Source organism: Dendropsophus ebraccatus, chromosome 6 (assembly GCF_027789765.1).
Source record: "Dendropsophus ebraccatus isolate aDenEbr1 chromosome 6, aDenEbr1.pat, whole genome shotgun sequence".
NCBI classification, from domain to species: domain Eukaryota; kingdom Metazoa; phylum Chordata; class Amphibia; order Anura; family Hylidae; genus Dendropsophus; species Dendropsophus ebraccatus.
This window is the reverse complement of record NC_091459.1, coordinates 116760575-116787639: the sequence shown is the minus strand read 5'-3', so window position 1 is coordinate 116787639 and position 27065 is coordinate 116760575. Positions and strand designations below refer to the sequence as shown.

Genomic DNA, 27065 nt, shown 5'->3' with positions numbered 1-27065 from the left:
GGCAGTCTGCTTATCAGCCTGCTGCCTTTGAAGTCTGTGCCGCTCCACCCCGGGTGTCTGGAAAGCTGGATCCAGTCCTAGGTGAAATTTCCCAGGACTAGATCCAGTTTTTCCAGGCACCCGGAGTGGAGCAGAAAAGAATAGCCTGGACTTCAAAAGCAGCAGACTGATAAGCGGATAAGCTTCGTTTGTACTGTAAATTCGCTCATCTAGGTAGGTAGCCACAGAAAAGTATTGCACAGTTCTACATATACAATTTTTTATTGTTGGTGGTTACTTTCCACCAGGCACAGGGAAATGGACTATGATATAATTTACAAATATTACATTCTGGTGAGTGATGTCGTCTTAGGCTGGCTTCACATTAGCGCTGCTCCTTCCATTGTCCTGCTCTGTTGTTAGAGCAGAACAATGGAAAAAACGGCACTGGCAGATACATTACACGCTGGACACTAACAGCACCCGACAGACCCCTCCGGTTTTAGCACACACATTACTGGCTCATTCCATGCAGTTTCCTTTTACATACTGACTAAGACGGCATCCATTGTCTCTAGGAAGGACTAGGCAGCAATGTCAGCACAGTGTTAAAGGACCGATGGTCACTATAGAATTCACTATGATATGTTCTCTCTCTTCTATAACATCTAACACTAAGACTCAAAGTCTAAGCTGGCCAGGTCAATCTTAAAGCAGACGTACGGGTAATAGTCCTGGGTGTTCAGCTGTAATCCAGGGATATCCATACCGACCTATGATAACAAGCATATTATGGTCAATGCAAAAAATATCTAAATAAATGTTTTTACATGAAGATGTAAGATCTTAGCCCATATTATATTGGCACTCATTTGCCCGCATGCCACCTCAATGTTTCTTAAAGAAGCCGTGAAATTCAATGTTGCTTAAAGTCAGCCAAAATATATATAATTCAGCTAATACCTCATTTACTTGTTAAGGGTAGGTTGACACTAGGGTTGCAGTTCTGGACGATTCCGTGGCTCGTATATCTGTTCACAGCTGCGCGCCTCTCCGCCTGTGCCATAGACCCCATTCTATGGCCGGGCGGATTCCTTCTTTCTTTCGGTGGAACTTTGAATCGGCCCGTCCACAGAATGGTGTCTATGGCACGGGCAGAGGCGCACGGCCGAGAACGGGTACGAGGCACGGAATCAGCTGGAACTTATCCGCGCGGATTCCGTAGTGTGAACCTACCCTTACTTTTTATCTGAATATTCCTGGAATCATTCATTTCAGTTGGCTCATGTAATCTCATGGTGACCCCTGGAAATTTACATGTGTTTCTGTGCTCTCAATAGGGTCACTATTTCAGTCAACGACCAGCTGTATGATAAATCTGCATGGACTGTTCTACACAAGCTCTCAAAGGGGGTGGGGGCAGTAGCGAAATTTGATGGGGGGCAGGGGGGGCGGCCGCCCCCGGGCCCACTCTGGCAGGGGCCCACTCAGATCGCTATTGAATTTTCTCTCCCTAAGTCTATTCCTGAAGATACAGACTGCCTGTGCAGTCTGTATCTTATGCTTTTACCTAATCCTGTATAGCGGAGAAGTACGGCCGGGGGCGGCCATCTTGATGACGTCACAGTGGTGCGTTCCAACGCTGGAACGCAAGGGACGTCATCAAGATGGCGCCCGGCTTTACTGCACCGCTACAGAGGACTGGGTAAAGTATAAGATACAGACTGCAAAGGCAGTCTGTATCTTCATGAAGTTTATTTCTGAAGATACAGACTGCCTGTGCAGTCTGTATCTTATACTTTACCCAGTCCTCTGTAGCGGTGCAGTAAAGCCGGGCGCCATCTTGATGACGTCCCTTGCGTTCCAGCGCTGGAACGCACCACTGACGTCATCAAGATGGCCGCCCCCGGCCTTACTGCTCCGCTCCGCTCCGCTCCGCTCCGCTACACAGCTATAGGTAAAAGCATAAGATAGACTGCACAGGCAGTCTGTATCTTTAGGAATAGACTAGAGCTGGACATGTGGACGCAGGGGGAGCTGGACATGTGGACGCAGGGGGAGCTGGACATGTGGACACAGGGGGAGCTGGACATGTGGAAACAGGGGGAGCTGGACATGTGGACACGGGGAGCTGGTAAAGAGGGGGAGCTGGACATGTGGAAACGGGGAGCTGGACATGTGGACACAGGGGGAGCTGGACATGTGGAAACAGGGGGAGCTGGACATGTGGACATAGGGGGAGCTGGTAAAGAGGGGGAGCTGGACATGTAGAAACGGGGAGCTGGACATGTGGACACAGGGGGAGCTGGACATGTGGAAACAGGGGGAGCTGGACATGTAGAAACAGGGGGAGCTGGACATGTGGACACAGGGGGAGCTGGACATGTGGACATAGGGGGAGCTGGACATGTGGACACAGGGGGAGCTGGTAAAGAGGGGGAGCTGGACATGTGGACACAGGGGGAGCTGGTAAAGAGGGGGAGCTGGACATGTAGAAACAGGGGGAGCTGGACATGTGGAAACAGGGGGAGCTGGACATGTGGACACAGGGGGAGCTGGACATGTGGACACAGGGGGAGCTGGACATGTGGAAACAGGGGGAGCTGGACATGTGGAAACAGGGGGAGCTGGACATGTGGAAACAGGGGGAGCTGGACATGTGGAAACAGGGGGAGCTGGACATGTGGAAACAGAGGGAGCTGGTAAACAGGGGGAGCTGGACATGTGGAAACCAGGGGGAGCTGGACATGTGGAAACAGGGGGAGCTGGTAAACAGGGGGAGCTGGACATGTGGAAACCAGGGGGAGCTGGACATGTGGAAACCAGGGGGAGCTGGACATGTGGAAAACAGTGGTTTTCTGATTTAACCCTATTTGGCCCAGTTCTCTCTGGCAGCTTCATAGAGGAGCTGGGGGCTGATCTGGAGATCCTGGGGGAATGGGGGCAGAGGTCCGACCCCTCCACCCCAGTCTCTTACAGGATAAGGGACAAGTATGTTTAAATCAGAAAGCTGTGATTCGGATCACAGAGAGCAGGGTGCAGCAGCCTGTAGTGGCTGCCCGAGTTAGCTAGTGATTGAGCCTGCGGTACCTCCCTGTGAGTGATGCACCTGTCTTAGGCAGAATGCAAATTATCTACCTCTATGGTATATGGGTCAGTCAGTGTATAGGGAAAATAATAGTCTTTGCATAATGGATTTAACTTTTTTTTACAGTTTTAACTACAGATCTCAGGTGAACCTGTTATACTGCCCATACATCCATGACATTGGGATAGTGAGCGACTCCGATGAGAAGACACCCCTTGTAAGTCACTGTTTCATTTTATGTGTCTATATATGTAAATGTAGAAGCCTCTAACACTGCTCTTAATTCACTATGAGTAATGGAGCAGAATATACCCTTTATTATTTAGAAAGCATTGTTGTCAAGCGAGGTTCCCTTTGGGTAACATAATCGGTTGGGGGCCCACTCAGACTTGCTCGCCCCCCCTAGGCTGAACCCCTAGCTACGCCCCTGGGTGGGGGAACATGATGATGGTACTAATATAGCTCCTGGCATTCACTAATAATTTATTTGCTATAAAGTTTAGCATCTGACTGTATACTTATAGGGAGAGATTTATAAAACATGGTGTAAAGTGAAACTGGCTCAGTTGCCCCTAGCAACCAATAAGATTCCTCTTTTCTTTCCTCATAAAACTTATTGGAAAATAAAAAGGTGGAATCTGATTGGTTGCTAGGAGCAACTGAGCCAGTTCCACTTTACACCATGTTTGATAAATCTCCCCCATAGTCTCTTAGCCTCTTTAGTAGAATATAGAGAAGAGTATTTTTGCACTGTGCTCCCAGCAGCAGAGATGGCACTGGCTATAGCTGCCCATGTGATGCATTATGGGATTGATGAATTGGCCTGACACATCTATTGATAAATCTGATGTTCTACCCTTCAGTGTGAGGCAACAGAGCCACAACTGTACACATACTGTACTTACATCCTTCATGTTTGCAGCTGCCGCCTCATCCAGGTGTCTGAACAGAGCATTCAGCACGTCTCGTAGTCTTTTCATAGACTTCTTGTTTGGCTGCATAATCACTGCCTGGAAATTTACTGGTAAGCCGTATCTATATGAAAAAATAGGGCAATAACAAAAGTTACAAAATATCCTGCCAAAAGGCAATCAGCTCTAGATTATATAGTGGTTCAGTATCAATCATGCAGGTCAGAGAAGAGTGGGGAAAAGAGAAGGCATGCATACTGCAGCTTAGCACCGCCTCTCGACACCTAAACTCAGCCTGATATGGAACTGACAGGTTCCTTTTTACACTGCTGAAACAGTAGGGACCAGGATAACATTTAGACCATTTGCAGAAGCAGAAAATCTTTGCAATAAACACAAAAAGTGGCACTAGCTAACCATGTACTGCAATGCTTATAGAGTAAAACGCCTATGTAATACAGCAACACACCGCATTAGGTTTCCAACTGGAAAATTACAGTATCTATTTACACCACTGTGTCCACTTGGAAGCATACAGAAGTGTCCGCATACAGTACATGACCCCATAAAGCAGCAGCATCTAAATTCCTGAGAGAACTTCACCTAGGGCGACATCCCTACATATAATCCTCACCTTAGAACAGACTCCACGAAAACTCGCAAAGCTTTTATGTGAATCCAGGCTATGAAGGCTTCACTGAAGTTCACTTTCAACCAGCGCAGGAGAGGACCCTGTAGGGTTAAACAGCAAAAATATGCATCAATTAATGCATCAATGAATTTTTGAAGGAGCGTATGGCATATGTTCTATATTACAGGAGCTTGAACTATACTCAATTTTAAAGTTATATAGCACATGTGCTAAACTTCCCTGGATGCCTCAGTCTAAGATTTTAATGGGACGTTTCTAATTACAGTTTGGCTTAAACAGATTTTGCCATAAAGCAAAGTTGGTAAATTACATATGTAAAGATGTACAATTGTGCAGTTTTTTTTTTGTTTTTTTTTAGGTAGAATGATCTAGTTCTCTGTACTGTTCTTCTCCCCCAGTGATCTGATCACTTCCTGGTTTCCTCTCTTAAAGGAGACATCTGGTAAAAAAATTTTATTAAAGTATTGTATTGCTCCCCAAAAGTTATACAAATCACCAATAAACACTTATTATGGGAAATTCTTATAAAGTGCTTTTTTCCCTGCACTACTACTGCATCAAGGCTTCACTTCCTGGATAAAATGGTGATGTCATGACCCAACTCCCAGAGCTGTGCGGGCTGTGGCTGCTGGAGAGGATGATGGCAGGGGGATGCTCAGTGTCCCTCCAGTGCCCTGTGTCCCTCAGTGTCCCTCTGCCATCATCCTCTCCAGCAGCCACAGCCCGCACAGCTCTGGGAGTCGGGGCGTGACATCACCATGTTATCCAGGACCATTTTATCCAGGAAGTGAAGCCTTGATGCAGTAGTAAGTGCAGGGAAGAAAGCACTTTATAAGCATTTCCCGTAATAAGTGTATCTTGGTGATTTGTATAACGTTTGGCGGGGGTGGGGCAATACAATACATTAATAAAATTTTTTGCTGGACTTCTCCTTTAACTGCGATCCTGTTTTTGCCATGTAAGCAAACACGCCCTTTTCTAAAATCTATGCTTCCTGCTTACACAGTTGACCCCAACTGCCAATACTTCTGGGCAGCAGATTACAACTGCACACATGGCAGTGACACATCCCATAGTATTTGTATGTATCAATGCCTGTATATAAGACTTACATACTGCTGCTTCTTATCGGCCTCCAGTTTGATGATTTCGTCTTTTTCTGACTGCAGCTCCTTCTCGTTGAAGTAAAACTCCCGCACCATAAACCTAAAACCAGTAAAGTACAGAAATCTGATCATCACACTACACATCCATCCAGCACATATATATAGGATGTATAGCGGACATATAGCTGTATGTTGTACCGCTGTATACGCCTGCTTCTGTACAGACTGTATGGCCACAAATATGTTCTGTCCATAGAAGCAACCCTGCTACACTGCAGTATAAGAAGGTGGTGAATGCTGCAATGATGTCTGTGGTTATAGCTGGATGTAAGCAGGGGCAGCCTATGGGGTATTGAGACATAATATTTATTAATATTGAAAGGGGATATCACCAGCACTGATGGCTTGGGCACCTAATATTTACACCCCTGTTGCCACATTTTATAGCTGAACCTATACAATGGCAGATGAATTGGATTTAGCTTTACCAAGTTTATTTTTGGAATTTTATATGTTATGTTTTTAGGTTGCCCACTTTAATGGTCTATTCCAGGCAAAATGTATTGATGACCTAACCTCAACATAGGTCATCAATATCAGGTTGGTATACATGGTGCAGTGGCCATTCTTGGTTACTATTTTCTTCTATGGGAACTGAGCTGAAGTAACTCAATACAACCACTACACAATGTACAGCTGTCTGCTTCCTGCTCTGGTAATGGCATATGGGCACTGTTTGTCTGAGTATTTTTATACTGTATCAGTGGATTATTTGGGTACATTATGGTACATGAGGCCAAGGACAATCTGCCCTCCGATCTAGTGTCATCCTTTCGTTCCTATTCTATACAGTGATATGTATAGCTCTTACTTGTTTTCCCGAGCTTTCGCTTTAAATTCATCAATCACTTTTCTGAACAGGGTGACTGTAAAGAGACCTCCTTCTGCATCCTCCGCGATCATCCTACAAAGCAGTAACAGACAGCACAATGAACAAGGAGGCCAAGTACTGCCAGACATCCCATACATCCCAAACATATCCCTGTCTATATATTTCCCTATATATATATTCCCTATACTGTCATATTGTTCTTGTTTGCGGTGGTAAGGTATTAGCTTTCTTAACCCTAGCAATATGCCATAACCTGCCCTGACTGTAAAATGGGTACATTCACATATACCTATATCTGCTGTGGATTTGATGCTAGGAAAAAAAGTGTTTTTTAGGGGTCTCCCGACACTCCACCGACAGATGACGCCTATGGAGGTTGGGTGTCATGGAAAATCACTGCCGACCCCCTTGTTCTCAGAGAGATAAGCCACCGCCATGCCACAGAGCATTATGGTTGATTACCCCCCCCCCCCCCCCCCTTCACTTTACAAAACACAGGAATCCTCGGCCATGCTGAAGGCTCCTATGTATGGGGATTTATAAAACTGTTTAGACTACAGTTGTTAAAGGTTTAAGGCTGCCTATAGGTGTACTGCAGCCTCCTGATCCTCCAATGGAGAAAAGGGTCGGCAGACATGTTTGATTTCCACTGCCAACCCTATTGTTCAGGGAAGAAAAAGTTGGCACCAGGACAGTCTGGCGGGAACTTTTCCTTTTCTTTCCCAGAGTTCAGCTGGACTAAGCGTTCATGTGTATGGGGAGGTGGGGGGAGATAACTGTTGGCTAAATGAGTTCAGAGTCTGATGTCTAGATTAAAGTAGATTTTTTTAGAGGTCTCCCAAAGGAATGATCCTGAGATTTTAACCACTTTTGCTCTTACTTGGTTGATCGAGGTACTACCATATCAGACAGTGATTCATAGGTCTTTTGCCAAGCGCCATAGTTGGATCTGTAAATGAAAAATTACAGAATTTGTGAGTATTAGATGTAGAATGAGGATCACATTTGAATGTACCTTGTTCATCTATTTGGCACTGGTAAAACTCAGTACAGTAGTCTCCTGACTGCCCCATACTTATTGTAGGTTTTCTTGCATTAGGAGTCTATCTGACAAGTCTATCACAGGCTTACTCAGGCTCGGACTGACAATACGACGGACCGGGCATATTCCCAGTGGGCCCCTTAGATTGTCAGTCTGTGGGCCACTTCACTGACTACCTTGAGGGTCTGTAATGAGCATGTGTTTCAAAAGCAGCCAGCATCAGAAGAAGCAGAGCAGGGGAGGGAGTAGCCTGAACCAATAGTGAGACAGGGGTGTGTGTCTCCAACTACTTTAGGAGGCAATGTAGTTAAAGTGTAGTCACAGCTTTGCCCTAATGGAACAGAGCTAAAACGCAGCCATATAGTGAGCACTGAAGAATAAATTGCAGGTATCACCTAGAGGTGCTGATCATTTTTAGAGTCATAAGTGGACATGTCATTTAAGACCATGTTTTAAAGGTGTATTCCCATCTGGGAAATTTATGGCAGGATCTAAAGGTGGGACATCTGGCGCAACTACCATTGATGTTACCGAAAATGATGAAAACAGCATGGCATCGCAGGCCTATGGATATGCCATAAATGTTAGGGTGGGAGTACCCCTTTAAGCCTTTGTTACTTTCAGTGCACCATAGTATAGGTGTCTTTAGTACTTACTTGGGGACCACCACCAGCAGTGTGATGAGGTATTCTGAGTTCAGCACAAAGTCTTCTTTATTTACAATGTCAGCCAGGGTTCTGGTCAGTAAGTTTCCCCTAATGAATAAAGGAGACGCTTATAACTAAGTACATTGTATGCAGTCGTGGTAATAATAGAGTTTATTTTGTTACCATAGTGCAGACCTAGGCAGACAAAACAGATTTTAGGCAAAAAAAAGTCTTCTACATTGCCTAGAACATACTAAGGACCGATTGTAAACAAAATAATAAAAAACTAAGCTATGGCCTTCAATGGTTCATACATGTATCATTCCTGTCTGCGTGGACCCTCCATAGTCACATGTAGTCCTAACAGTCCCATACTGCACACCTGTAGTCACTCGTTATCCAGCGTTTAAAGTGACTCTGTACTCTCTGACCCCCCCAAACCACTTGTGCCTTCGAATAGCTGCTTTTATTTCAAGATCTGTCCTGGGGTCCGCTCGGCAGGTGATGCAGTTATTGTCCTAAAAAAACTACTTTTAAACTTGCAGCCCCGTGCCCAACGACCGGGGCTTAGAGTATCTGTGCCCTAACTTTGACAGCCCTCTCAGCCAATCACTACCTGTGGCACTGTTCCGTCTCAGTCGGTGATTGGCTGAGCGGGCTGTCACTCTCCAGACAAGTTAGTCTCGGAAGTAGCAGAGCAGCAGTCAGCAGGAGACACTGGAGAGGCCGCATTGGGACACCAGGGGAGCGTGGAGAGGTAAGTATAACATGTATACTGTATATAATCAGTGTCACAGTATGGGCCCAATGTAGTCCAGGGTCCAAGTATTATGGATCTATACAGTACAGATCTGTAGAGACATAATGCTGTACTATACTATAATCAGTACTTGTATTCTCCTATAGAAATACAAAGTCACTCACATAAGCATCTATACGTACACAGTTTTCCTCTCCAGACTCTGCAGATTGCCTTTAATATTGTTATATGTATGTGCTCTTGACTTCAGGTCTGTATCTATTTGTGACATTTGCTGGAAAAAAAATTATATGAAACAATAAAACAGGATCCTGGCAATAGCTCCAACTATTATATAGTAACAAAATGTGCACTAAACTTTAAGGGAACAGCTGATAAAGGGGGTTATCAGCTCAAGTTAAATACATGTTGAATCATCCCCCTCCTGGAGACTAACAACTCCATACGTGTTATTATTTCTTTTTGTCTCCTCCCTCCAGTTTTGAGCTGCTGCTTTCTGCTGAAGACACAGAAAACTGTGTAGGCTGTTCACTCCGTCTCCCCCTCCTCCCCCCTCCCTTGACCACATTGAGGTCATCAGCAACTTGACCTCAGATTAGCCCTCCCAGCATTACAGAAAGCAGAAAGAGCTGGCCAGGGACACTGTTTACATGAGCTGTCTCAGAAGGGAAGGGAGAGGAGGGAGTTCAGTGCAGAGATTAAGTGAACAGCTTTTGCACAGTTTTCTGTGTCTTCAGCAGAAAGCAGCAGGCTCAGAAGTAGGAAAAGAATTGTTAGTCTCCAGGAGAGGGGGTGAATCAACATGTATTTTATCTAAGTGGAATACCACTTTAACACCTTTAACATCCCTTTGCACAGGGTAGGGAATAACTTGCTGATCATGGGGATCTGACTGCTGGGACCTCAGCTAATGACAAAAATGCAGGTTCTTTGTCCCATGGATGATTGGAGCAGCAGTGTGCATGCTCAACCCCTCCTCTACAGTGGTCACCTATCCCATATAGAGAGAATGGAGCAGAGGCCAAGCATGTGCAGTGCATTTCTGTTCACTCAGTGAACAAGTGACCTCTGTTCTTGGGATAAGTGGGGGCTTCAGAGGTTAATATAAACATTTCTAGGCTGCCTCCCTTATAACTGTACTTAGCTCCCTCACAACCCTTTGGGGCCCAGTCTCCACTGCACTACACTCACTAAGGCAGTGCATCCAATAGCTGAGCAGCAGTGTCTTGTGCCAGCCCCAGCACCAGTAGGTGAAGTAGAGACTAAGTGGGAGCTAAGTAGAGAATCTTTTCTTTTAAAATGCAGCCTGGGCATGCAAAAAAAAAAAAAAAAAAAAAAAAAAAAAAAAAATATATATATATATATATATATATATATATATATATATTTATTTATTTATTTATTTTTTAACAGACACCCCCTTTTAAGTAATTCTTAAAAACAATGTTAAAATAATACACGATGGCCCCCTCACCTTGCTCAGGGAGTCTGTTAAATTCTTCAGAGGCTGCTTCACTGGATATTTAGCCATGTCCCACTCAAAGCGGGCTAAGTAGCTGACCAGGTCAACTGCAAAAACAAAAAAGCACTAATCACATATATGTAAGGTAAGTGTGGTGAAAATTCCTTGATTATTTAGAAAGTCTGATAATCCAGAACCTGCCAAATGATGTGGAATTTCACAAGATCAGAATGTTTATGTGATTACTATACTATATGATAGCGGGATGCAATGTGCACACAGTCATTCCTTCACTATCATGCAGTCCAAGCATAAAAAAATAAAAATAAATAAACAAACATGAATAATTAAAAAGATAAAAGTCTGGGGTGTCGACCTGGAACCCACAATGTTCTTGAACCTTTCAGTATCTGTATTTTCTAGAAAACAGGATTTTTTACCCATAAACAGCGCCACCCTTGTCCATAGGCCGTTTCTGGTATTGCAACTTAGCCCCATTCAGTTGAATGATACTTAGCTGCAATACTACAAGCAGCCTAAGAGTAGCGCTCTTCATAGAAGCATTCATTTTGAATTTCCTAACAAACCTAACAAGCACCAGAGATTATAAACATCTGGTCTGGGAGAAAAAGCTGCACTAACATTTTATATACCAGCCAATAGCCATGACAATGGTGGTGGTCCCATAATTAGTCCACTACTATTACTAATGCTACAAAACTGCATGCATAAAATAACCTGCATGGTTTGGCACATTCATAAGGAATTCCACTGCAACCTATAGGAAGTGTAGAGTCACTGGCACTTAGCTGCCCAGGTGTCTGATCTTTACGTTCTAAAGCACCAAGGCTAAAGAACCCAGAGAGTCTTAAAAAATAAAAAAATTTAAAATCTTTTCTGTTGTCACACATAACCCACACATAGGTGTGATCTAGGCTTTGAAGGGCTATTCCACTAAAATATAACTTTTAATCTATTGCTGCCCATGGTGAGACTAACAATTCATTCCATACTTATTATCTATTTAGTCTCCTTCCCTTAGTTCTCAGTTGCTGCTTTCTGCCGAAGACACAAAAATCTGTGTGTAAGCTGTTCTCTCCGTCTCCCCCTCCCTTCTGAGACAGCTGATGTAAACAAGTTCCTGACTGGCTGTATCTGCAACATTGTAGCTTCTTTGTAACGCTGGGAGGGTTATTCGGAGGTCAAGTTGCTAAAGAACTCACTGTGATTAATCGTCCCAGCATTACAAAAAAGCTACAATGTTGCAGATAAAGCCAGTCAAGGACAGAGAGAAAAGCTGACATACAGAATTTTTGTGTTTTCAGCAGAAAGAAGCAGCTGAGAACTAGGGGAAGAAGACTGAATAGATAATAACAAGTATTGAAGGAATTATTAGTGTCACCATAGGAAGCACTATATCAAAATTTATGTTTGAGTGGAATACCCCTTTAAGGTAGGCCACAGAAAATAAACTCTCATTAATCACCTTTAATATATAGCCGTAATAATTTACAGTATATATATATATATATATATATATATATATATATATATATCTAGCTTGACTGTAATATTCTTTGGTGCCATCAAAGTGTTAACAGCACTGCCGCCTGGATAGGAGCTGCACATAGGGCTGTCTCTTCTCACTGATAGCTGACCCCAACTATTGCTTTTCCATCTCATGTACTAGAAGTCCGGAAACTGATACGGCCTGAAAAAGGCATGAACTGCGCAATGTTTCCATTCCTCTAGAGGTAAGATATATTGCAGGTATGTTCTATCTGTCCCTCAAAGAAAACGACAACTCCCATCATGCTTTGCAAACAACTCGGCCATCACACTATATTGAGATTATTCTAGAAACCCCATTTCTGTATCGTTAGATATATAAAGGGGGAAAAAAAACATGGCTTCTACTGATACCGGATCTGAAAAGGGCCTGGCAAACATTTTATGAATGAAATGATGTGGGTTTCATATCCGACAATGATATCCCTCACCTCATCACCATGATTTATAGCAGTATATCATATTCATTAATACAGCGAGCCAATACATTGTAGTACAATAAGTATCATACAGTATTCCTATATATTTATCATGCTGTTTTCATGCATCCAATTGTGGTTGTAGCTACTATATAATGTGGCACTATACAAGGGAGAAATGGTATCCATGCAGAATTACTATAAAATTTCAAGGATTTCATAAAAATTCATTAAATCCTTGTTTTTCAGCAAAATGACCTCCTTTGTGGTCATGTATAAGGTGTAGAATACAGAAGAATAGTGGCGTTGCCCATAGCAACCAGATTTCAATTTAAAATCTGCAGTATTACAAATTGGTTGGTATTGGTATTACAAAAAGTGGTTGCTATGGAAACCTAAGTGTTTCTCCACAACAACTAGTATTATTGGGTGACGGTCACTTGCTAATCGTCCGGATACCATTTCTGCATTCAGGAAAAGGATAAGGCTCAACTAGCAATGAGTCAGAAGAACCTGAGGAACCTGAGGAACAGAGATGAAATGGTCCGTTCTTGTGCGGCTGTAACAGAAGAAAGGAAAAACTTATAACACAGAGCCGGATGTTATCTGAGTCATACGGATATGGTGACCAGGCTACGCGGCCATTTAGTCACACATCCATCGTAACCTGATCACTGTACCCCTACAACTAGAGTCGTCGTCTGTGGCCTATCGAAAACTGGGCAATCCATGCGGAAATAAAGCACACAACACACCGGAGCAGGTTACATACTGTGCATGCCTTTCATTTTCTTCTTCTTCCCTGGAAAAAGATTAACGGTGAGGCTCTAGGTTCATCATTGTCGTGAGACATGGCTGACTTGTTCCAATACCACAACTCATCCAATGGTGGTCACCATTCTAGTCTATGAGATCATCACCACCCCCTCCAGGACACATCTACACCTTGATGTCTACCCTGTTCCTCACAGATTTTAGATGGCTTCATCTACCCAGATAACTGTTACCTGCAAGTGACCCGCAAACCACATCATGCTTTATAAGCACTAATGTTCCGAAAGTCAATAGAACTTAAAGGGAATCTTTCACCTAGTTGTTATTGTTTTTTTTTTTTACTGATCAGAGCCAGATACTGAAACATGCTTTTTTCTAATTTGTTTCTATGTTCTGATTGTAATTTTTTGTATTTTATTTTTTTGCACATTATTATGGGGCGGCAGCCATCTTGCCTGAGTTGTTTTAACAGAATTTAGTGATATGCTTTACACCAAACCCCATGGAACCTATACAAGCACAATTGACAGCACCTCTCCCATCCCAGGGTTTTGGACATGCTCGGTAACTTTACAGGTGCTGTTATCTATATACTGGTGTCACCTGTCACTGTACTCCTGTCTGTGATGATAGGAAGGGCAAATTATTTGTACAAAACGGTAAGTCTCAGCTAAGTTTTAGGCCTAGTGGCCATAATGGAAACTGCAGGATTTCAGCATTATTTTAAAATATAGTAAATTAGTTAAAAAACAGCACCAAAAATTCTTAAAAATATGTTTAACATAAACATAAAGCCAACCTCACAAAAATGACTTGTTATTATGTGGCTTTATGATTTGTCTGATAACTTAGTTACCAGTCAGATGGGCGTGAACTTAATTTTAACAATGTCAGATGGGGGGGCGTATATACCTAATTCATACCCTCTGACAGTATACACCCGTCACTTTTATTATAGGACTTCTCTTGAGTAGAGATGAGCGAACCTGGAGCATGCTCGAGTCTATCCGAACCCGAACTTTCGGCATTTGATTAGCGGTGGCTGCTGAACTTGGATAAAGCCCTAAGGTTATGTGGAAAACATGGATATAGTCATTGGCTGTATCCATGTTTTCCAGACAACCTTAGAGCTTTATCCAAGTTCAGCAGCCCCAGCTAATCAAATGCCGATCGTTCGGGTTCGGATCGATTTGAACCCGAACCCGGTTTGCTCATCTCTACTCTTGTCTGCATTTTCTATCCCCCTATATAAAGTACTGGGCTAACATGCTGCTTACTCATTTTAGTTCTTACTATATAAGTCCAATTTAGCTGGGAAAAGAGGAAAATAGACATATGTGATAAATACAGGCATATCAAGGAAAGAATTTAGCAATTGAATAAATGGAATATGATCAAGAGTGACATAATAGGTTGCATGCATAGAGTCTATACACCAGTGTTTGTCCCTTTAAGGTCCATTTAGCTTATGAAGGTTCATCATGGATGCAGCAGTTCTTACCTCCATTTGCCAGCAGGTTTTCTTGCGCCTTTTCTACAGAGTCATCCATGACTTCTCCTATATACTGAGCAATTTTCTTGATCACACTGAGGATATGAAAAAACAGCAGGGTTAGTGAGAGAAGGGGGGCATGTGTCACTGTAATATCTGGATTATTTATCACTGTAAACCAGGGAAGGCGAACCTGCAACCCTCCAGCTGTTGCCGGACCACAACTCCCATCATGCCTTGACAGTCAAAGCTTTGATGTGGACTAGACAAGAGCACCATTGGATCATGCTCGAGTGTGATTGATCGTCATTTGAATACCGGAGGCTGAAGACGTTGGATGCAGCCCTAGAGAGTCCAGGAAAACATGGATACAGCCATAGGCCATAGGCTTTTACCCTTATTTTCAGCATTTTTTTTTTTTAGACATAAAGGGAGATTTAAAAAAAATGCAGAGAGGACGGCACCTTGTGTAATCCTGATGTATAAGTGTGAAAGAGAAAGTATCGGGCCCAAATGGACTGTCACCTTAGAGCCTCATGGGCTTTATGCGTATAACCCCAATGGATGGGGTAACTCGGGATACCAGGAGGTGGTTCTAAGCCAGACAATCCAGGAAACAGGGTACTCCTAGTATAGTGGTCTGCTAGTGGAAATGCAGGAAGGGCTAAAAAAATGGTTGTGGATATGGTACTGGCACTGCCAGCAAGGAACTTCTAAAATACAGGGTGTAAACTAAAATACACATGCCGTTTTTACTTTGAGTTGATGAAAAATGGATCCATAATACTGTGTGTGAACATAACCTAAGGCTGGGTTCCCACATGCATTTTTGAAATTATTATTTTTTTTTCATCCGTTTTTTGCAAAAACCCATGATGAAAAAAAACCCATGCATTTGTATGCATCCATTTTGATCCATTTTTCCATTGACTTCCATAATAAAAAAACCTCATAAACTCAATGGAAAAACAGATCAAAACGAATGCACACAAATGCATCACTTTTTTTCATCCATTCATCAATTGCAAAAACGCAGTGTGAACCCAGCCTAAGGGTCCTATTAGAGAAAGCGATTTTTTAACGATTAACGACTAACGATAAATGATCGCAATCGTGATTGTTTATCGTTAACCTGAAATTGTTCACCATATTGTTCACCATAGTCGTTAGTTACATTGGTTACAGCGATCTTTACTGCGATTGTTTGCTCCATCTGATCCCAGCAAAAGAAGGAACGATGCAGAATTATAGTGCGTTTACACAGACAGATTTATTTGGCAGATTTTGGAAGCCAAAACCAGGAATGGATTTGAAAAGGAGAAATCTCAGTCTTTCCTTTATGACATGTTCCCTGTTTATAGTCTGTTCCTGGCTTTGGCTTTAAAAATCTGTCAGATAAATCTGTCTGTCTGTGTAAACGCACCATTACACGGAACTATTAGTGAACGAATACGGAACTACAGCAAACAATTTTTTTGATCATTGCCTGAAATTACACAGGGCGATTATCGTTTAAATTAGAACGATATACCGATTTTCTGCATGATAAGCCCTAAGGCGTAAAACAACTGGAAATGGTTTGTGCACATAGCCTGAGGCTATGCTCCCACACAGTATTTCAGGCAGTTTTTTTGAGCAGTTAATGGTTGAAAACATGGACCAGAAGCAAAAAAATGCCTGAAAATAACGCTTAAAATGAGGCTCAAAAAATGTGTGGGGAACATTGCCTTACAGTGATCCAAGGAGTTATCATTCATTCATTTCCCCATTGCCTTTACATAACAATAGTGTCAGTTTTCATTGTAGTCCTGGCATTTCATTCATGAATCAGGAAGATCAGGCTGAATAGTAATAGTGAGTGCACTTTAAGAAAAGTTTAAGGTGACAGTACGCTGAAAAATCCCCTTCACTGTCCATAAGTGGCATGGAAAAACACTCCGAGACAAAGACTAGCCGGAGTAAATAAGTAATGACAGGAGATGAGACGACGCCTGAAAACTTCTCCCCCCCTCTCTCTTATACAGAACAGAGACAGCGCTGACAGGTTCTGACTGCCTGGGTATACAGGAGCTGCTTCTGTGTATCCCATAACATAACAGAGCGGGATCAGGCCATAGGAGGAGCTTCGGGCATGACAAAGTGACTATTTATTTGGAAGGGGGACTAAAAAATATATTCGTTTTATCTTCTTACTCTCCCTATAATCTACGGGAGTCTTTATATGGTATAATGACACCATCCGGGGGGATAAGCCCTAATGAACCAGGTTTGGGATTAGTTAAAGTGCACCTCCAACTTTCAAGAACTTTTACTCGTACAGAGCCAAAGGGACAGGCAAACAGCTAAGGGCTAATGTCTCCTGTCTCATTAGATAGTGACAAGAGACAGTAGTGTTCCCTGATGGGTTTTTAAAACTAGATCCTATACGATCAGCTGATCTGTGGTTTTAGGGCCCGGTTTACTCCAGACATGACACTGAGAATTGAGACCAAAAAGGCCAATCTTGGTTTCATTAGACCATGTGTCTTTTACTTTACTTTCTGTCTATTCTGCCTTAAAGCCCAGACTGGTGAAAGCTACAGTGATGGTTGACCTTCTGTAAGTTTCTGGAATTTTTGGAGCTCCATCAGAGTGACCATTGGGTTTTTTGTCACCTCTCTTACTGAGGCCCTTCTCCCCCTGATTACTTAGTTTGATTTAATGGCAGCTCAAGGCTTCTGGTTGTCTTCCCTTTACGAATTATGGTGTGCCAGCTGCTCTCTGGATCTTTCAACACAGAAGGATTTTGTTTATACCCTTCTCCAGATCTTTGCTGTCACTCAGTCCTGTCTCTGAGCTCTACAGGCAGTTCTCTCCTCCTCATGGTTTGGTGTTTGTTCTGATATACATTGTCAGCCGTGACCTTATATTGATGGGGGCGCACCTTTCCAAATCTTGTCCAACCAGCTGAATTTACCGCAGGTGACTCCAATCGAGGTGCAGAAACATCAGGAACTAGAGGCCCAGAACTAAATATCAAGTGCAGCTGGACCTGGACCTGTACACCTGCTCCGGAGCTTTTTGCAGGCGTAAACCAGAATAAATTAAAGTGTCACTGACGTTTTTTTTTTGTTGTTGTTGCAGAAATCAATAGTACAGGCGGAAAAGGTAAAAACCTGTGTGTTCTCCATGGCGCACACCAGGGGCGCATCTTGTCCAAACAGCTGAATTTACCACAGGTGACTCCAATCAAGGTGCAGAAACATCTCAGAGATGATCAAAAGGAACTTAAAGGGAATCCGTCAGCTCTCGGGCACTACCTAAGGTGCTGACAGTGTGCTGTAGCTGGCAGCCCCCAGTAAGAATGGTGCCTTTTTGGTAATTTTCCGTGCAGCGGATTATGTACAATCTTATGTCTCCTACTGTCACAGAGCTGTTTTTCGTGCCACACTTGTCATGCATCCTTCCCCCTCTTCAATAATCAATGCTGCCCGGCCTCCTGCTCGCTCAGCTGTTAGATTGCAGATCAGTCCTCTGTAGGCAGGTTATCTCTGAATGATTCTTTCCTCTGTAACGTGTTGGATCTGTGGTCTAGGGGTAACTCAGCTCTCTAGAGACCTGATAGCAGTTCATTCTCTGGTTTGAATCCCCTGATGGAAATTACATAGATGTCTTTTGTTTTCCTCATTATTGTATCATTTTTAAGGCTATGTTCACACACACAGTATCTTGCTCAGTACTTTGGTCAGTATTTTGCAACCAAAACCAGAAGTGGATTGACATCACTGAAAGGCTATGTTCACACACTGTTGAAATTGAGTGGATTGCAAATGATTACTGTTTTTTTAAAACAACGTCCGATATTTACCATTAAATGACGGCCATCTGCTCAATTTCACCAGTGTGAGAACATAGCCTTTCTGTGTTCTCAATCCACACCTGGTTTTGGTTTCAAAATACTGACAAAAATACTGTGTGTGAACATAGCGTTAAAAATGATACAATAATGAGGAAAAAAAAGACATCTATTTAATTTCCACCAGGGTATTCGAACCAGAGAATGAACTGCTGGCAGGTCTCTAGACAGGTGAGTTACCCCTAGACCACAGCTCCAACACATTAGGGAGAAGAGATTCTTTCAGAGATAAACTGCTTACAGAGGACTGATCTGCAATCTGACAGATGAGCGCGCAGGAGGCCGGGCAGCATTGATTATTCATGAAGAGGGAGGAGGATGCATGACAAGTGTGGCACGAACAACAGCTCTGTGACAGTAGGAGACATAAGATTGTACATAATCCACTGCACGGAAAATTACCAAAAAGGCACCATGCTCACTGGGGGACTGCCAGCTACAGCACATTGTCAACACCATAGGTAGTGCCCGGGAGCTGACAGATTCCCTTTAAGGAACTTTGTATATAAGGCTTTGTATATAAAATTGTTGGGTCATCCATATAAGTTCTGTTTCTCACCAACATCTATGGACCAAAATTTTCTAGATCAAGCTGGAAAAAAGATCCACAAAATGCTAGTCATGATATTCATATTAGACTGGGTTCCCACTGCATTTTTGCAGTCTGATTAACGTATCCGTTTTTAAATGATCACTTTTAACGTACACAAAAACGTGGTCAACCACATTTTTGTGTGCGCTAAAAAAAAGAGAAAAAAAAGAAAACGCATTTGTTTTGATGCTTTTTTTTTATATAATGGAAGTCAATGGAAAAACAGATCCAAAAATATGGAACAACATCTTTTTTTTTTTTTTTTAAATTGTATACGTTAAACGGATTGCAAAAAGGCAGTGTGAACCCAGCCTGTGCACTCTATGTTGAATTTATGTGCACAAAATTTGGAGCTGGACCCAGGCTTTACCTCCTAGGTAGGGATGGTCCGAACCTGCCGAGGTTCGGGTTCGTACGAACCTGAACTCTCGGCTTCTGATTCCCGCTGTCTGCCATCTCCGTGGAGAGGGTGGATACAGCCGGAGGAGCGCCTGGAAACTGGGATACAGCCTATGGCTATGGCTATATCCCAGTTTTCCAGGCGGTCCTCCGGCTGTATTCACCCGCTGCACGGAGTGGACAGACAGCGGGAATCATTGCTGAGAGTTCAGGTTCGTACGAACCCGAACCTCGGCAAGTTCGGACCATCCCTGCTCCTAGGGCATCTTATAAGTCTTCAGGGATGTTGTACTACCAGCAGTCAGGTGAGCGTAGTTTTTTTTCTGCTCCATCCTCGTTCCCAGTTGCATTCTGCCTGTAGGCTTCAGGGTTTTTCTTGTCTTTCGGCATTTGGCACATCTTAAACCTCAGGCAAATCTACAGCATAAGGGCACGTTCACACTACGGAATCCGCGTGGATAACCTCTGGCGGACTCCGTGCGCTCGACCCCCGCCCCCCCAACATGCTCCCGCTTGAAGATCTGCCCGTCCTACAGGCTCCATTCTATTCAGTCAGATTCCAGGCCCGCGCGGGGGCGAGCCAATGGAATCCACAAGAGATTATCCACGCGGATTCCGTAGTGTGAACTCGTTCTATAAGCTGCAAATCCACAGATTCCACAATGGAAAGATCTGCTAGTCAATAGGAAAGGAATCCATGTCTTAAAATCTTTAAAAAATTTGATCTGTACAATGTCCATCACATTGGGGGTGGTAAGTGGCCTGCGGAGACTCTCTATGTTACCTCGTGTTACCTTCTTCCCATAAAACATGTGCTGAATATTTTCCTAATAAAATATTGAGGAGTCTACTTTCTTTGTACGCGTTTCACACAGCTCAGGGTAAGTAGAGTTCAGGCGGCTACTCGACTCTGTTTACAAACAACTTGATACTCTATCCGCACATACGGTACGGCGTTACGCGGGGAGAGCACGCCTACTATAATATTCCCTGAATACTCAGCAACTAACTTCTGCTCAGGCATGAAAATTCCCACGATAAAACTCAAGTTTTGCACAAAGACCAGTTGGTCCACAAGCTCACAAGCTCCTGGGCCCCAATGCAAAGTCGGTAACACAGCCATACCTATCATATGTCATATACAGTACATACACCTAATAAAGGCAAAGGTCCCTTTTAGCCTGATACAGGCAAAAATGGTGTCCTTTTGGCGTCCTTCATGGTTGTACAGACTGCACTCTCCTATACAGTAAACCTTTGCAGATAGACCCTTCTATATACCTGACATACATGAAGGTACATACAGTGGATGACAGCTATATTATAGTCGCCACAGTGGCCAGGATCAGAGATCCTCTAGTCCTAACTATTTAATCCTCTATTGACCACAACATCTTAGTTTTCACACATAAGGGGGGTTCCCGCTGTCCCCTGCAACACATTTTGCCTTACAACATGGCAGCCAATTTGCTACTGATGTGCACCCTACTGGATGTACTTGAAGGGCACATAGAGCACAACGCACGTATGGGAAAAAGAGCTAAATAAAATAAATAAATCAAAATATGTATAAAAATAATTAAAATATATAAAATAAAAAGTGATTATATTTACAAAAACTATGGGTGTCATAAAACAGTGTAATTATTTTTTAAACCAAACTATATAAAGTTGGTGTCACCAAGAACAAAGCACCACAAAAGTAACAAAAGTACAGTTTCAAGTTTGACTCCACAAAAAACGGAGGGTTCTTATTCTCCATTCTCTGAATGAAACATTTTAGATTCCATATTGCTGTCCACTAACAACGGGTCCAACTATATATAAATATTATAGAAGGATCCTGTGCAACATTTCTGGGACAATATTGCACGTTCGGAAAAGTTCATCCCAACATTTGACTGTACAAACCAGATGATATACATAATATTACCTACACAAGGCAGATGACAGCAGTGATCAGATGGCTGGGTCGTCCGAAATTAATCCAAAAAAAACGAAACACCTGGGCCTATAATCTCTATAAAGCCAACATTCACCATGATTACTACAGATACATATAAACACTCCCAGAGCCGACCCCGGCCACCTCTGTTGAGTTCTGGATCCAGAGCCAGTCAAGCTAGGGTTTGGTTCAGTCTAGATCTGTGTGTATGGGAAAACACCAGGCTCCATGACACTGTGTGCAGTAAACAAGAGATGTTGTACCTTTCAGCAAAGATGTCAAGTTTCCCCAGATCATCCGAGAGTCCAATGAGAGCGTCCAGGGTCCCCACCTGTACAGGAACATGATGTGGTGGGTTATACATGGTATCTTTTATTAAAATGTATCTATCCGTCCATCTACTGTATATATCTATGATGGATATCAGATACAATAGATAATAGATAGATAGATAGATAGATAGGAGATATGTGATGCTAATAGGTATATATAAGATAAAAAGATATTGGTACAATATACATAAGATTTTTAGGTATATTAAAATATCATTTTTAGATTATCTCATATCCATCTACCTATTTTATCTAATCTATCTAATAATGTACGATATATCATATATACAGTGTGTATATATATATATATATATATATATATATATATATATATATATATATATATATTATAATAAGAAATATACCATACATGTATATATCCTCTTATCCTATGTATATGGTGTAGGTGACATCTATCTAGGACAGGGGTCCTCAACTGGCGGACCGTGGTCCGAACGCGGACCGTGGAGGCCAGCTGTCCGGACCCCTGCTGTGCTCTGCACAGTAACTATGAGCGCTCGTAACGAGCGCTCATAGATACCGAGCAGCAGCAGCACTGATAGAGAGGGAGCCATTGGCTCCCTCCATATCAGTCACTCTTGTGGCAGCAACGGTCACAAAAGCCCGCTCTCTGTCTCTGGTGTCGGCGCTCGATTGACATAATTGGAGCACCGGCACCAAGACAAGGGGAGAGTGGCCTCTTGTGACAGCTGCAGTGGGCCACAAGGGCGAAGAGAAGAGGAGATGCCCAGACCCAGGTGAGTAAAGTGTTTTGGTTTTTTTTATGTTATATGCTATATGGGAGGGGGAGCACAGGGGGCTATATATTACTGGGGAGCACAAAGCGGGGGTCTATATACTACTGGGGGAGTGCACAGGGGGGCTATATACTACTGGGGAGTATACAGGGGGCTATATACTACTAGGAGAGCGCACAGGGGTCTATATACAACTGGGGGAGCGCACAGGGGGGCTATACACTATTGAGGGAGCGCACAGGGGGGCTATATGGGAGGGGGAGCACACAGTGGGCCTATATGCTACTGGGGAGCACAAAGCGGGGGTCTATATACTACTGGGGGAGCGCACAAGGGGGCTATATACTACTGGGGTAGCGCACAGGGGGGGCTATTTGGGAGGGAGAGCACACAGAGGGTCTATATACTACTGGGGAGCACAAAGTGGGGGTCTATATACTACTGGGGGAGCGCACTGGGGCTATATACTACTGGGGAGTGCACAGGGGGTCTATATACTACTAGGGGAGCGCACAAGGGGGATAAATGGGAAGGGAAGCAAACAGAGGGTCTATATACTACTGGGAAGCACAAAGTAGGAGTCTATATACTACTGGGGGAGTGCACTGGGGGCTATATACTTCTGGGGCATGCACAGGGGGGCTATATACTACTGGGGGAGCGCACAGGGGGCTATATGGGAGGGGGAGCACACAGAGGGTTTATATATATATATACTGGTGAGCACAAAGTGGCTATATACTACTGGGGAGTGCATAGGGGGGGCTATATACTACTCGGGGAGCGCAAAAGGGTCTATATACTACTGAGGGAGTGCACAGGGGGGCTATATACTACTGGGGGAGCCCACAGGGGGCTATATACTACTGGGGGAGCGCACAGTGGGGTGATATACTACTGGGGAAGCGCACAGGGGGGCTATATACTACTGGGGGAGTGCACAAAGGGGCTATATATTACTGGGGGAGCACACAGGGGGGGCTATATACTACTGGGTGAGCGCACAGGGGGGCTATATACTACTGGGGGAGCACAAAGGGGGATTATATACTACTGGGGAAGCGCACAGGGGGGCTATATACTACTGGGGGAGCGCACAGGGGGGCTATATATTTATGGGGGAGCACACAGGGGGGGCTATATACTACTGGGTGAGCGCCCAGGGGGGCTATATACTACTGGGGGAGCACAAAGGGGGATTATATACTACTGGGGAAGCGCACAGGGGGGCTATATACTACTGGGGGAGCACACAGGGGGGCTATATATTACTGGGGGAGCACACAGGGGGGGCTATATACTACTGGGTGAGCGCACAGGGGGGGCTATATACTACTGGGGGAGCACACAGGGGGATTATATACTACTGGGGAAGCGCACAGGGGGGCTATATACTACTGGGGGAGCGCACAGGGGGCTATATACTACTAGGGGAACGCACAGGGGGCTATATATTACTGGGGGAGCGAACAGGGGGGCTATATACTACTGGGGGAGCGCACAGGGGGCTATATACTACTAGGGGAACGCACAGGGGGCTATATATTACTGGGGGAGCGCACAGGGGGGCTATATAAGGGCTGGTGAGAGAGAAAAAAAATGCCAGTTTTCCCACTAATAAGCATCAATTCTGTATGTAAATAGTTCAACAACATTTATGAAAAGTTAACAAAACACGTTTATTACTGATGTTCAGCTTGGACTTTCACCTGACAATAGACCCCGGTATGTGGACTAAAAGTTGTTGAGTACCCCTGATCTAGGAGGATACAGATAGACATCAGGTCATTCCTTCCATCACAATATCCACAACATGGATTTCACAACAAATAAATGTGTATTGTGGAAACAAGAGGAGAGGAGACAGGTTCTGCTGCTAGTACACGGTCATTGGAGACACAGAGGCAGGCAGTCACCACTGTCATCTCATTCTTGTTCTGTGGCTTTCTCTAATACTTTGTGTCTTACTGTCAGTGACCAGAACCAGAGAGGCTGTACACCTGTCCTCTTATATCTCTGCTTTGCCATGTTCATACTGTATCAATAAGTCTGGAACGGGAGAGACATTTGCTGCCCATTCATCCTGGATACAGTAGGGACACTGCTTCAGCACTAGGCCAGGATGGGTTTCCATTCATTGACAGCAAACAAAGAATTTTAAATTAATGGTGAAAAGCTTCTTCTCTTCTGGTACATGTTATGCTATGTCCGTACTTTCAGGTCAGGTATGATGAATTTCGAGTTGACGGACAGGTTGGCTTTAGAAGTGACCGTATTCATCCTCTCCAGAGCCGCTAAGTTGGTTTTATCGCCAGGAACGGAAATTAACCAGAACTCAGACATCTTCCAGCGATATAATGTGCTTCAGACCCTGGAACTGAATATGTTACAACATGTAAATCAGTATATATATATATATATATATATATATATATATATATATATATATATATACTATGCATCATACTGGAGAATAGAGGCATACTAAGTAACACATAGACATATAGTACTATAATGAATGGTCCTCTCTGTAGGGTAGTTATTCAGGTGCAGAAAGTAGTTGACATACAGCCCCCCGGTGCTGAGTACAATCCGCTTCTCACATGGGGACAGATCAAGTGTCCTGTACCTGCGATATTACCTAAGGTGTGGGGTTACTGACATCTCTGGTCTGAGAGAGGTGTCAGAGAGACAGCTAAAGTGACAGGAGCATGGGGGGGTGGAAAGTTTCAGTAATGCTGCGTTTACACGGAACGATTATCGTTTGAATTTCCGCAATAACGATCGCCTTTAAGCGATAATCGTTCCATGTGAACACAGCAAACGATCAAGCAATGAGCGAAAAACCGTTCATTTTGATGTTCTCAAATCGTCATTCATCGTTCGCTAAAAATTCGCAGATCCTTTCGTGTAAACAGTCTTTCAAAGATTTACCCTACGTAAAAGATGGGCTAAAGCGATCGCATTAACAAATTTTCTTACGAATTTTCTTATGATTTATTCGTCTAAACGCTGATTGTTATAAAAACCAAATCGTTGCTTCAAAATCGTTAAACGATCGATTGGGCGAATTATCGTAAACGTAGCATAAGATGCAGCAATCAATCCTGCTCCATCTGTGGAGGGATTATAGACTCTGTATGGCTAAGACCCCTTGTACACACAGTCCGTATCCTATCCCTATATATGATAAGGGATGGATTCCAAACTTCATGCATTTGCCCAGGTTAATATAATTCTATGCCATCTTGTACTGTGCCCAGTCCGCCATTGTGGGCGACCCATAGATTACACTCAATGGGCTGTCTGTAACCTACCAATTCATGGTTTTGCATACCACAAAACCAATATGGCCGTGTGCAGGAGGCATTAAAGTGATATTTGAATAAACACTTTGGAGTTTGATCAAACTTTATATTAAGAAAGTCCATGTTAAAGTGCACCTGTCATTATAAAGGAACTATATTCAGAGTTTCTTTATAGAGACATGTCAAAAGTTGAGACCCGTACCGATCGTGAGAGCGCGGTTCCCTCCCGGCTCTGTGTTACATGGTGAGTCGGGCTCCTAATTTAAAGGACCTATTACACGGAACGATTATCATTAAAAATTTGTTATAAGGATTGAAAATGAGCGATTATCTGCCCATGTAATAACACCCAACAATCAAACATCAAACAAAAAAATCATTCATTTTTGTCTTTGAACATGTTGAAAAATTATGGTTGGTAGTTCACCGATGTTCTCATATCTGTTTGCGTAATAAGTCGTTTGCGGATAAAACATGTTGTGTGGGTTCGTCCTGAGAAACGTTAGATTAACCACCATATAACAACCTAAAAACGATCCTTCGTAACAGCAGTCGGTGAATGTAATAACCTCAGAATGTGGGGATACTTAGTCAATGCCCTTGGTTTGATCAATCACTCCAGTAACAGGTATCTATTCCTAGAGCATTGTCCTTATATACAAGGTCACTCCAATAGATATTCAGAACATTTCTAAATGGCAATAACTAACAGAAGCGTATATGTTTAGGGTGGTTAACTACTGTCTGTGACTTGTAGTTCTCCAACATTTAATGCAGGTTATGAATCATTGAAATGCCTAACCCTAACCAAGTATAGCAGTAGCATGTTATAACACACAGGAGATTATATAGCATAGCCCACAGTCATTGGTCACGTCATATATCCTAATGACACAAGTACTGAGGTATTGCCTCTAGCTGTATATCTACATAGTGATGGCTTCTTGTGTTACCTGAGTCTATGGCGCTGCCTCTGGTGTGCTGTGCCAGTCCCGGGCACCTCCTTGCAGCCTCCTCTCCTGTTCACAAATGCTGCACTTAGT

At 43.3% G+C, this 27065-nt stretch overlaps 1 protein-coding gene across 1 annotated transcript; it reads right to left on the bottom strand.

The window, feature by feature from the left end:
• Nucleotides 1–281: 281 nt before the first annotated feature.
• On the bottom strand, nucleotides 282–27065 carry ATP6V1C2 (ATPase H+ transporting V1 subunit C2). Its single transcript, XM_069973975.1, has 13 exons — nucleotides 26976–27065; nucleotides 24929–25091; nucleotides 21888–21955; nucleotides 14803–14888; nucleotides 10552–10646; nucleotides 9260–9351; nucleotides 8327–8425; nucleotides 7509–7577; nucleotides 6608–6700; nucleotides 5743–5836; nucleotides 4613–4710; nucleotides 3973–4102; nucleotides 282–752 (listed from the first exon to the last, which is right to left on the bottom strand). The coding sequence occupies exons 2-13, from the start codon at nucleotides 25055–25057 to the stop codon at nucleotides 654–656; spliced, it is 1152 nt and encodes a 383-aa protein (XP_069830076.1). The 5' UTR covers nucleotides 25058–25091; nucleotides 26976–27065; the 3' UTR covers nucleotides 282–653.